The sequence below is a fragment of the Haemaphysalis longicornis genome, unplaced genomic scaffold (assembly GCF_048455015.1).
Source record: "Haemaphysalis longicornis isolate Haplotype H1 unplaced genomic scaffold, Haemaphysalis longicornis Haplotype H1 scaffold_5, whole genome shotgun sequence".
Lineage (NCBI taxonomy): Eukaryota > Metazoa > Arthropoda > Arachnida > Ixodida > Ixodidae > Haemaphysalis > Haemaphysalis longicornis.
The window spans coordinates 82,136,479-82,149,631 of record NW_027526385.1 but is presented as its reverse complement, the minus strand read 5'-3'; the positions used below and the strand labels follow the sequence as shown (position 1 = coordinate 82,149,631).

The 13,153-nt window shown below is 47.7% G+C and overlaps 1 protein-coding gene across 1 annotated transcript in view; it reads left to right on the top strand.

Annotated features, from left to right (window-relative positions):
• The window catches only part of LOC144139793 (uncharacterized), a 144,246-nt gene that overhangs the window by 119,140 nt on the left and 11,953 nt on the right, over positions 1-13,153 (top strand). The window contains exons 4-6 of the mRNA XM_077672049.1: positions 7,440-7,528; positions 9,150-9,481; positions 12,607-12,943. Coding sequence (XP_077528175.1) covers positions 7,440-7,528; positions 9,150-9,481; positions 12,607-12,943 — 758 coding nt within the window. The remainder of the gene's footprint in view (positions 1-7,439; positions 7,529-9,149; positions 9,482-12,606; positions 12,944-13,153) is intronic.

Here is a 13,153-nt window from a genome sequence, read left to right as displayed (position 1 = left end):
TCCTTAGACACTGCTTTTGTTTCCGTGCGGACCGAAGTGGTATACACTCCCACCACCGCTATTGCCAACGCGCCGGGCTGTATTTACCTTAAACTGCAATTACGGTGCAGCATTGGTTACGTCTGAAATGTATCCCGCTAGTTCTGTCCTTTTTGTTTTGTTTTTTGTTTTGGCTTTTGGCGCGCTCGGCTCTGCGATGTTCACTCTACACAAGAATTTCCTCAGAGTAGAAATGGGAGGGAGAGAGGGGAGGAGAGGGATAGACAGAGCTCTACAGAAGTATTTCCTTTCAGTCGAAAGGAGAGAGAGAGAGAGAGAGAGAGAGAGAGAGAGAGAGAGAGAGAGAGAGAGAGAGAGAGAGAGAGAGAGAGAGAGAGAGAGAGAGAGGAGGGAGGGAGGGGGAGGGAGGGAGGGAGGGGGTAAGAAACAACAGGGGAGAAGGAACAATCAGCGTTTTACTTTTTTTTTTCCCTGGACGGAGAGCACTTTGGAGGAGAGCTGAAACGTCGCTCGGGCCGCAGCAGAGACGAGGAAACGCGAAAATGAACGGTAAAAGTATAAAAACTATAGCAGCAGATGCGTGCAACTCTACACGCGGATATATCTGCACGCGGAGGGGAGTTGCGAGCGTAAATATAAGCAGGTAGCTAAAAACAAAAGAGAAAAACGAAAATGCGGGGGGAAGGGGCGCGGGAGATACGAAACTAAACGCGACAGCCGGTCCGCCCCTCTCCCGATTTCCTCGTTCCAGAAATACTCGCTGGATAATCCGCCGTCGCTCCGGCGCGCGCCCGTGCGCCCTCTCATAGCCGAATCACGACGGCGGCACACATACATGTAAACACGTACGCCGGGAGTGTGCGAAACTGAGGCGCGTGGTCGGGCGGCTCACGGCTGGCTTGCGAAGAAACGCTTTTTTTTTTCTCACCTGTTATACGCCAATTGGTCGTGATTGCTTCCGGTGAAGGTAAAGTGCGTAAGTTTTGTGTACTGGCGCTCACAATTCGTAATATGCGAGCATTGCTCAAGTCACCTTCCCTGTATAGCAAATTTCCGTACCGTGCAACGCCTGTTAGATAAGGGGGAAGCCAGCTTGCAGCGTCACCTCTCGGAATCTGTTCTGTAATGCCAGTGGCCAAGTTTAATTAAAAAAAAAAAAAACGGGAAACGTCTCCACGGACACACAAGGGTGATTCTTTTAACTTTTTGAGAATGTGAAGGACGAGGTTCGTTGGACCGTTTGCTGATCTGCTGCTGAACTTTCTACTAAACTTACACGTTGCTCTCGTCGGGTGTCTTCCGCAGATTGATCCATACCGCTTCCTCCCGACGGTGCTGTTACGACTAGAGAGCGTTTCGAACTATACTCTAACCTCTTCCTCCGTAGCGTACTTTCACGGTCTTTCCCGCACGCGGCTAGGGCCTGGTGCGTAGTCAGCCACTGCGATGTGCAATGAGGCTCTGAGCCCAAGCATCGACGTGAACAAAATTTTAAACGTTGAGAGATTCTTTGCCCTTTCTGGGAACCCTTTTCCGACGCTGCTGTTTCCCGTTATCTGCTCGCGCTCCCCGGCTGGCGCTCGATTTCCTGTACGATCAATTTTCTATACGCCTTTCTGTACTTCACAACGCGTTCTGCGAAGCACAAATCTAAGGCTCTCTCCTTGAAACGAGGCGTGTATAACCAGTCACGTGTCTGGGATAACGCGGCTTGCGTAAGGTGTGCGGTTTCGTTCTTATCTAGGAAACTTAAACGATTCCACCGAGAGTGCGAATGTGCTTCACTGCATGGCAAGCAAGCACCGCTGTTGAGATGCAGTTTTAGGGGCTAAGCCCCTTGGGGGCTGGGGAGCTAGTATAAAACAAAATACTCATACAATATAGCTCTAAAGCGTTATGGGTATGTTTTCCAGTGTCATGGGCTAAATAAGGAGTGTAAATATGGAGGGAATAGGGGGCGTGTCAAGTTTTAAGTCTGGGAAAGGTTGCAGAGTTGCGGGTTAATTTGGCGTTTTGGGGTAGACGACTAGAACTGCGCGTTTTTGATCGACTTAGAAACGCTATGCAAAGCACGTGTACGATGTTGCACCGCGGTACTCAAAAGAACAAAATTCGGCACACAGTCAAAATTTGCAGGGAATGTGGAGCGTGCCATGGGCGGTGTGCGGGAAAAAGTTTGAAACGGATCGGTAATTGCGACCTTTTAAAAATAATCACCGACGCAAGCAGTCGAAGCGTATGCGGACGCTTTACGCAGGGCATGGATTTCCTGCCCGCGGTCGCGGAAGAAATAGACTCTACATCAAGCTTAAATTTGCGGCTAATGGTGGCTGTGTTTCGGGTGATTCACATGCAAAATCAAATGTGAAAGGGTTAATTAATTAAAGGCTCTTGTGAAGATTAGTAATCCCGTTCTTCAAGTCGTCCTGCAAACGTTATACAAATGTTATATACAGTTCAACCTCGTTGTAACGAACACTGATATAGCGAATTCTCGGCGTTAGCGAACTAAATACGGAATTTGATTGATCACGCTTTATTTCAAGTACACTAATTCTTTTTTTATAACGAAACCGAAACCGCGAGAGCCGCAGGATATCGGCTGTAACGAAGAAATATAAAATCGGCGCGAGGCTCAAAACTGGAAAGCTAGCATAAAAAAAGAAAAAATAAAAAGTTCAAAACAACAAACCATTTTTTTAATCGTTTGAAAAAGTTGCCGAAATTTCGGTCGTCCGGCGCAACAGCGCATTTTACTGGTCCGAAATAAGAACGCTGGCCTGTTTTTTCAAATGAACTTTGTTCTTTTGTAATGTCATGTTCTCATGTTTCGGTTTATTTCATTTGAAATGCCACAAGGAGACAAGTAAGGATTACCTCGTTTAAGGTGGGTGCGAAGACTAAAATAATCCGTTTTTGTATCTAGGATTTTTGCGCTAGGCAGGTTGCCGATTTATTAGAGCCGATTGTTACCTCTACTGTTACAACAAATATCCAATATAACGAACTAATTTGCTGCCCCGAGAATTCGTTATAGCGGGGTTCGACTGTACTAACATTGGAAGAACCAAATACTACAGTGAGATTATATTTGGAGGTTGTGGGGTGGATAATGAAGGTTTTATGAGCAAGGTTTTATTTTTTATGTTAACTGGGTACTTTTCGGATCCTTTTGGCGCTATATTAAGGGGTTATTCGAAGGGCATAAAATATTCCCCACCTCTTACAGAAATAAGTGCGATACAATTCAAATCTGTAGTGAATGTAGGGGATGTTATCACTGATTTACGAAGATTAATATGCGTGGTTTAATTACGGCCTGAGGTAAAAAATGCGTAATACACAGTCTTCTCAACGGATAAAGGTTTACGAAGCACGTAGAACTGCACGTGGCCCCATGTTTCAATGTGCAGTGTTTGGTGGCCGTTTCATGGGTTGTGCTTCGCACTTATATGTTCTTGGACCGTTTTTGGCTATTTGCAGTAACACAGCTCTTCCCCCGAAACAGGCTCAATATCCCGCAAGGCCGCACAAGTGTGCTACGATTGTTGTCATTACGTTTCTGAACCGCATCGCCCATCATGGATCAATATGGTTTGCGGCCTCAAGCTCTCGAAAGACAGCTCAATTTCCGGACCACCGAGTCCAATAAAAGCAGCTATCACATCGTTGCAATGGACCAGCGCTCTCGAAAGCGATAACAGAACACTCGCGGTCTGTGGTCAACCGCCCCTTCCACGCGGACCCATATCGCCCGCCGCTGTGCCGCTCCCAGCAATCAGGAACCTCGCACGGTCGCCGCCTCCGCTCTTCGATCACTGTCGTTTGCCCTGTTCGAAGCGCACGGCGATTCCGGGGTCTTCGTTTCTCTCTGGACGCACGCGAACCGGTATAGCCACCCGATACAGCTGTCGGAAGACTGACAGCCGTCCTGCGTAGCGCGCTTCGGTGGAGTCCTAATCACCGAAACCGCTAGCGCGGGCTGATCTATTCATAGATCAAACGCGCCCGTGCAAGCAAGCGCACGACGGTCTGTGTGTGTTCCGTTTTCTCTCTCTCTCCCTATCTTTTGTATGCTTCACGACTGTCGCGGCTGACAGATTCCTGCCCCGTTTCGAAACCGCAGCCAAAACCGTGATCCAATTGAAACGAGGCAGCGGTGATCGAGCATCAAGCGGCAGAAAGATTTGCACTCTCGCCGGTCTCTTTTAGGGTAGCCCCAAAGGACGAACCCTCTCCCCGCTCGCATTCAAATGCGCGATTCCGCTCACTGGGCAGTTCGCATCGGAGGATCCGTGTATTTATAGCGCATCGAAGTTGATACAAGTTAAGCTTAGAAATGAAGAAAAGGGTCGTTCGTTCCGAGCGCGCTTTTGCGTGTTTCGATATTCAGAGACGGACATAGGGTCGACCACCCCCAGGGAGTTATTAAGGCAAAATATAGAGGAAGGATTCTCACACGAAGCGATGCGGGACGAGTCTATAGGCGGGAGAAGGGTTGTGTAGACGCGCATTCTTTCGACGGAGTAACAGCGAGTGCTGGAAGGGGGAGGGGTGGGTTTTGGTATGACTGCCGTTTTCACGGCTGCGAGCTTCGAGAAACAATGGGCCCTCTCGTCCGACGCGCTTCTCACGCGTCAGACAACGGGATAACACAGAACGGTGAAGCTTGAAGCGAGACGAGACGGGATAGACCCGACACCCCCCCTTAAAGGCAACGTCGTCTGCGATTCTTTCTTCTTTCGCTCTCTCCCCATTACACGGTCGCCGGCGTGGAGTCGACTGAGCTGGAAGAACAAAGCGAGTCGAGTGATTAGAGTCTCTGCGGTTGGGGCGATTGTTTCTTGTACGCCTTTCTCAGACCCGCTGGTGTGATGCCTGCGATTCGCTGGCTGGCTTAATTGTCAGCTGAGAGCTTTCTCGGCGCGATAGTACACCCGAGCCCCCCTCATGAAGTCTATATTTATTTGCGTTAATGTCGTTGTATGAGAACATGTATAGTACGTTGTCGTCTGCGAGGGGAATTGTGCGCTTCGCATGGCGGAAAAGTATCGTTCCGCTTGGAACCACTCGACGCGCATATTTAGGGCATTCTCCATGATCGGTGACGGCCGTGTGGTGTAGAGGGCTATATCCGGCGGGCTACTAGGGCTCAGAGGGCGGGTGAAGATGATGATGACAATGATGACTACGACGATGATGATTATAATTATGATGTGGCTTTCCCATTCGTATCGGGTGGGCTCAGGCTTTGTACCCTAGCCGTCACTAGACATTGCCACGTAAGCCATCACTTCGATCGGTCTCCGTGTAGACCTAACCTTAAACTTTTGTTCTGTTAGCGTAGTGTCTTTGGCATTATGTAATTAAAAACGAGGTAATGGATCCGTTTCCAAACCGCGGAGGATGGAGTCCTGGTGGGGGCGTAGTATAAATAGTAATATTAACAAAAAAGAAACCGTGCTCAGGACGTTCAGCGAGAGCAAAGAAACAAGTGTGGTTTCAACTAAATTACCTCTTTGTCATATAGGCGAAAGAAATTGCACTGTCGCGAGGTCGGCAAGTTAGCGTGTTTATCTGCTACACCGAAATCTCATTAGGTGGAAATTGGTTCTACGAATGGTCGCGCAAACAAAATATCCTGAGAGTTGGTTATTTTATTAGGATTGCCCAATGCAAGGCACTTGTGTTGAAGCGGAACTCCTTACAAACGAACATATATCGTTAGTCATTTTATGTTCCATCCAATGAAATTCCATAATTAGTTTTTTTATGGGCGAGCCAGAGTGGTGCTACGGATGCAACCTGTGTTTATTTGTTTCTGGTTTATTTTTATTTGTTTGTTGGCGAGTGCCCAGCGTCCCTGCCTAACCCAACCCCATACTAACTTTTTTCCAACAAAAATGTATGCGCACATTCTTTCACTTTTTGTTCGTTTTACATCCGTAGCTGTAAGGTCTACACCCTGCGCAAGAATGGTCGTCCTACGCGAAAACAAATCGCGCACGGCAGTCTCCCACTTGCTAACTTATGCACCAAAACGAAATCCCAACTGAGTTGATGTTGTTTGTCCCTCGAGAGGCCGCTCACAGGTAATCTACCAGTAGCTATCGCGTGATGCGTGCCATTCACATGTGCTTTACCGCAGTTAGGCCTCGTTACCAACTTTGGGATCCATGCCAGTAGTCACGGGACATCTTTAGCCGTGCTCGTCGTGGACTCCCAGTCTATACGTATACACAGGGTTGCGTGTGTTGTTCGCGCACTCAGTGCTGCGACCGTCGCCTAAATCGACGAGAGGCCAAACGCGTGCTTGCTAAAGTGCAAGCGGCCTTCTCAGCACCATCCTCTACCAGCTGTAAAGCGTGGCGACCACATCCAGAAACGTTGAAGTGTCCCAAAACACGAAACCCGATTCGGTCAATTTATCCCGGTATGTGCAACCTTCTAGTGCAGTCAATGAAGCTAACGTATACCAACACCCACCACGCCCATTTGGTGCAAAGCCATGGGGTCTCCGGGCACGTGGCGTCGAGTACAGTAAACCCTCGCTATTTAGAAGTCCTCGACTTCGCTATAACCGATACTTCTTTGAAAAGCGGGGATGATCTGCTCTCCCTGATATGTAGTTGGCATCGTGGAAAACATCGAATAAAGCGATTTCGTTGTTACGGGGGCTTAAAATAACTTACGGCTATCGCCACCACCCACCGTACGTGCAGTAGGGCTTGCACTTTCTTTCGATGCTCCTTTCTTAGAACCAGTTATTACCTACTTGCCTGGCTTTCTGCTGAAATAGCAGGACTTGCGCTAACAAGCGCAGTTCTGTGATGCCCGAATGAGGACCATTCTACAACACACAATTATTTTCCGTTCGTTGTTGTCATTCTGTTGTATAGAACGGATGCTTCAATAAAGGGACCCTGCAACACTTCTTTCAACTTTTTTTGAAATCTTAAATGCCTGCAGAACGAAGTCACCCAACACACCCCGTACTTAGATTAGGGGGTCGCAAAGCACCTCAGCCAAACATTACTGCTATATGCCCATCAGATAACTTGTGCACTCGCTCCAAAGGTTTTTCTCTCTTTCCCGGTCTTGACGTTCTTCGACAGCTCGAATTACGTCACTAAGGCCATGCAGCGGCTGCTGGCCGGTTTTCCTTCAGTTGCAGCAATGAACACTTTTCGATAGCAACTTAAAAAAAAGCCACAAAAACAAAACGCAAATGGAAGGCGTATCTGGGGCCACGAGCAAATCACGCAGTGCCGCTCCGTGCTGGCGATAACTGTAGCTTTAGCAGTGGTTCCACACGCGAAGGAACGAGTGAAAGCGCTTATCGAAGGTGTTGCAGGGTTCCTTTAATAACGAGTTGCTTTAGTGAGCAATCGGCGATTGCAACGCCCGACGTATTCACGGTCCTGTTTTTGCTCTCGCAGGGGTCGTCGCATGGGCTGTCAGCGCTGAAACAGTCATGGCGTCCGCCATGGAGAAGACCGAGTCCCCCATTCGCATACAGGTGAGCAAAGTGAGTAACGTTTTCTGTTTACGTCACGGAATTCGTTGTTGCAAGCTTCGTGCACTGTCCTAGGCAAATGAAACTCGATCAGGATAATATGAGCCTGAACGCACAAGTAGTGCGATTTCTTAAGTCAAATTGACGTGTGGTTTAATTACAACAATAAAGTTGAGAAATGCGGCTGTCCAACTACATAAAAAGCGTGCCATATTTAATTATTTGTTTATTTTCGTACCCTAATGACCCTGGAGGGCTTCACATAGGGGGAGATATATGATATTCAGCCAGTGCGCGATACATTAAATGTTGCCAGACATCATTTTATAAAGCTTAAAATGTAAAGGCGCAGGAAAACTACGCGCAACAGAAGTAATAAGGGAAAAAGGCATGCACATAAACTTTGCACAAGAGCAGGTACATTAACAACAATACAGCATGCTCCCTAAAGTTGTCAATTGGAATTTATAAGAACACGTTTAATGCTTTAAGAAAGGATGATGACTCTGTTATATTTGCAATATTATTTGGCAAGGAATTCCATTCAGTTATCGACGGGGCTAAAAGCGAGTTTGGACCTCCACGAACGGAATTTGTAATTTTTGCGTGTTGTGGTTCATATTTTCGGGTTGGTATTTCATTTCTCGGTGACTTTACATATAGTATGCTTTATTAACGCACCGTCCTGTACTATCAATAAGTCATGGTGCGGCCTCGCAACGCCTCACGGTATTTCCAAAGCTGTCATCTGTTTACAGTTGTTGTACGCAGGTGATTTACCGTTGCTTGCATATGGAACGCATAAAAGCGGCTTTTTATCTTGTTCACATTATTCACAACCGAAAAAATCACACATATGCATAATTATTTAACGTATGGGCATGCGGAGAGCGCGGAGATATTCTGATCTTAAAACTATGTCTAAGAGTTCATTAAACGCAAGCGGTGATCAGACTGGCTATTTTGAGCCAGATGACAGTCACAAACAAAAAGGTAAAGAAAATCGATTGGTTCTTATTTGGCCAACGAAGTTTATAAGTCCCTCTTCAATTTGTCAACCTTCATCACCGCTATAGCTATCATGCATGCGCGTTATTTACGAGAGCGTTGGCTTCTCTCGGAAATAACTATGTAACATTTCGTATGTCATAAGCAGTTATACTTGCTAGATGGCGGACTATGCGGCTATACAGTCATACCTCCGTTTTACGAAAATAGGCAATTAAAAGCAAATTTGTGATCCTTCCCGCAGTTGCCAATGAGCCTTATGCTTATTCCATTTTACAATGTTCCAATTTTACGAAGTTCTCTACTTAACGAAGCATGTCCCAGTTCCTGCTAACTTCTTCGAACCCGGTTCTACTGTACTGCAATTTCTTGTGCGAGGTGATTGAAACGGCTGCACTTAAAGTACACCCTCGCTATTACCAATTAGCTTTATTCGAAATCTCGTTTTACTCGAAGCGTTTCATGGTCCACACCCCGATGCGTATACAGCTAATCGTTTCCGTTTTTAATGAAATATCGCTTACAACGAAGCTGTCTTTTTGTCCCAATGACTTCTTTATAACGACGGTTTAGCGTACCTCTTGCGCAACGGACCGTATTGATCGTGTACGCCGTACGGGTGCAGGAACGCACTTCGTACGACGACCGTCTCGACGAGTCCGCAGCCTCGTCGTACTCGAAGCTGCCTCCTGCCAAGGCGATACCTCCCCCTCCGCAAGAGCCTCCCATGGAGAGCGTCCTCATCGGCGGAGGCGGCGGCGGAGGCGACGAGTACGAGGCGGCGCTGCCCGACTACGCGGTCAACTCGCTGCCCATCCTTCCGGCGCAGCAGAAGCCGGGCGCCATCGTCGAGACGACCACGGGCGCCAACGGGGACAAGCCCGTGTACGTGGTGCACTTTGTGCTCGGCGAGAAGGACGCCAAGGGCCGCAACAAGGTCACCACCACCACCCAGAGGTCAGCATACTGTGATCGCACTTGCACGGGGTACCGCGGAGGGCGAACGCGTTGCATGTTTCCTTTCTCTTAACGCGCACCTTTCGCCTTACACCGGTCGTTTTACAGCGTCGGATGTTGGTTGGGAAGCTCCAGCAACCGAATCGGATGCCGCATTGGAATCTAGCCAACCAGAATCTAGCCATCTACAGCTACCCAACTACAGGATCACCGATGTGTAGTAGGATATTTCAGTTCGCCTTGAAGCACCATATCTAGTTCAACTTGGTCGTCTCTAGCCTTCGACCGAAAAACGTCGCAGAACCCATCCATCGTGTTAACGCGTTAAATGGACCCTGCAACACTTTTTTCAACGTTTTCTTATATCCTAAATGCGTTCAGAACGTAGCCAACAAACATACTCAATGCTTAGAATAGGGGGTCACGAAGTACCTCAGCCAAACATTACTGCTATATACCCACCAGATAACTTAGTTACCTGCTTAAAATATGTTTCTCTCTTTCCCGATCTTAGCGCTGTTGGACCGCTGGAATTGCGTTATTGCAGCATTGTAGCGGCTGTTGGCCGGTTTTCCTTCAATTGCCGCAGGGAACGCATTCGATAGCCATTCTAAAAAGAAAGCCACAAATGCAAAACAGAAACGGAAGGCGCATCTGCTGCGACGAGCAAACCACGCAGTGCCGCGCCGGGCTGGCGATACCTGAAGCTTTCGCAGTGCTTCCAGACGCGAAGGAAAGAGCGCGAACGTTTATGGGTAGTGTTGCAGAGTCTATTTAAACGTTTTCATGCGGATGCGAACATTGACGGCGCTGAGCTAACATAGACTAAGGCCGAGTGGAGACTGTTGCCGCAATTGTCGTAAAAAGTCTGAAAAATGACGTGATTTCACGTCTCATCCAACCGGCTATGTTCAGACTAATACCGACGCAATAGCCATATCGTGATCTATGGATGTAAAAAAACGGCGTGTCACGCCGTTCGGTTGGCCTAGGCGTGAAATGACGTCATTCTTTTAAGGTTTTAAGACACTTGCAGCAACAGTCTGAATTCGGCCAGAGAACCACGCACAAGTTGATGAAGCGCTCCTTCTCTTTCTAGAACTTTCTCATGCCTTGGACGAGAAGTCACTCATCCAGCCAAAGAAAACGAGTCACACGATTCAGGAAAAAATCTTGCCTCGTCGATTGAAAGGCGATTTTAAGTCCCTTGTTTGGAAACAAGGAAGATCGATCAGCGGCCATCCGAGCAGAAAACTGCCGGTGCCGTGTGGGAAAAAAATATAAAACAGTTCAGGAAAGCTGCTTCAGAGAGCTGGTTCCTGTTTTCGTATTGGGGCGAAATCGAAGTAAGACTCTCTTTTTTTTTAACAAGGTCCGCTGGGCAGCCTACAGGGCTCCGTTTCTGCCCGCATCTCCCCACTGCTTTTCCGCGACGCTTGCCGCAAACATCACACGGCGCGAAGTCCGCAAATAAACACCGTATTTACGCTCGACGTCTCGTCTCCCGAGTGACAGCGCAGGCGAGCTTGATTCCCCCAATCCGCACGTGATCCTACCCGCTTATTTATATTTGGCGCGCTCCTGTCCATATTCGACTGAGCGATTACAGTGGTCTAGAGGCGAATTTTGTTAAAAAAGGCCCAGCTCCCCCCCTCTCTCCATCGCCATCTCTCTCGTTACGCACCGCATGTCTTTTAGGGGCGAAGAACCTTAGGAGCTCGCTTTGTCCGGGGCTTGGCGTCCGTGTACACAGTGTTGCGCATGCGCGAGAAGCATTGTTTTGTATTTGGATTACATTTAGATTGGATTTGGATTGTATTGAAATGTATTGGATCGGATTGGAATGAATTGAATTGTATCGAATTTGATTGAATTGAATTGTATCGAATTTGATTGAATTGAATTGTATCGAATTGGATCGGATTGGAATTGCATATACCGTACACACGCGTTGTCACTCATTTACATGCGCGAGTGGGCAATGCCACGGGTGATTTACGGTAAGAACGATCCCCAGTGCTTCGCCCACTCGTCATGATTCACTTCGTAGAGATGCGGTATTTTTTGTTTTGTTTTTGTTGTCCTTGCGGCAACTCGAGCCGACAACTCTCATTGTTGGGTTTGCTTTTCAACGCCATTTTAACCGTTAGTTTTTTCCCTGCCTGCTATTGTAAAAACCAACCTAGCGCTGCTATTCTCCGCTATCTCCTTAACTTTGCCTCAAACATGCCTGAGGTTTCCTTCTCACTGAATAACGTGGACATGTATGAGACGTGTAAGCAGTTTTAGTGTTCTAACTGGAACGGGGCTAGCGATCATACTACGTGGTCACGCCTTCTTTCCCCAGTTTTTTTTTTTTTTGTATTCTTTGAGCCATAGGCCATTTCGTGTGCATTCTTCAGCCATTTTTTAGGCCATCTCTTTGCCACAAAGACACCGAACTTTTGACTTACCGAGTTCACAGACTATGTTTCCATGGTAACTGGTATAGAACACGTAGATTTTTCCCGAACCAAATGGTTTCGCATGTTTGTAGTACGCGTATCTTCTTACGTGAATCATATATACATTTATTTATCTCCTTTAACCTGAGTCGAAGGCTGTGTAGTTACGAGTGCATGGTCCCACTACTGTCATCATTGTTAGGAGTCCAATCGTTTTTGACAGCAATGTGTTAGCCTTCTAAATCTATGAAATAAATTCAAAACTAATGCTTTCCAAGTCTAAAATGACAACCGGAATACCGCAGAAACCTAACAAGAATTGCCGTCGTACGATAAAAAACTTTGTTGCGACAACAAAAATCCTGTTGTTACGACAAAGCCATCTGTTGTCACGACACACATTTACATCGTAACGAGAAAGTCATTTTTCTCAACGACAAACATTCCTGCAGTCACAACAGAACTGCCTGTCGCTACGACAGCCATCATGCTGTCATGACATAGCCAGCTGCCAGAACCACGATACAACAATACGACAAAATGACAGAACGACACGCAAAAATACGACTAACTACAGGAATTTTTCTCGTTGTCATTTTCGACAAGGTTCGCATTAATAAGCGGTTTGATTCAAGACTGTCTGAATTGAGTAATAAATCCGCTCCTCTGCCCTCTTCTCAGCTTCCCGCCTTCGAGCTCGGCACCGAGCACACAGAGCACGCCGCCGAGCACGTCCAAGCGCAGCACGACGAGCACCACGACGAGCACGACCAGCACCACGACAACGAGTACGACGACGACGACGCCGCGACCTCGCACGACGGGGAGCCAGGCGCCGGCGACCCGGCCACCGGCGGCGGCGGCGTCGACGCTGAACCCGCACTCGCCCGAGTTCGCCGACATGCTGAACCAGATCCTGAACGCCTCCAAGAACGGCTTCGGCCGCTCGCCCCAGTTCGTCGTGTTCGCGCCCATGCCGGCCGATCACAAGCGGCAGCAGCACCACGCCGAGCACAAGGTGAGCAACGGGGGAAATGTCTGCTGAGTGCTTACTAGAATATTGCGGAAGAGCGTTCGAGTTGATCTTGTAAAGGATGGAAATAGTACTGTAAAAGGTAGAGCGGGTAGTAAACACCCGTTTTATAACTAAAACGTCACGAATAGTTCTTGCCGACAAATTGTCGAAGAGGGTTAAGCAAGTCCATAGGAGAAAAAAATCGCAGGCCAT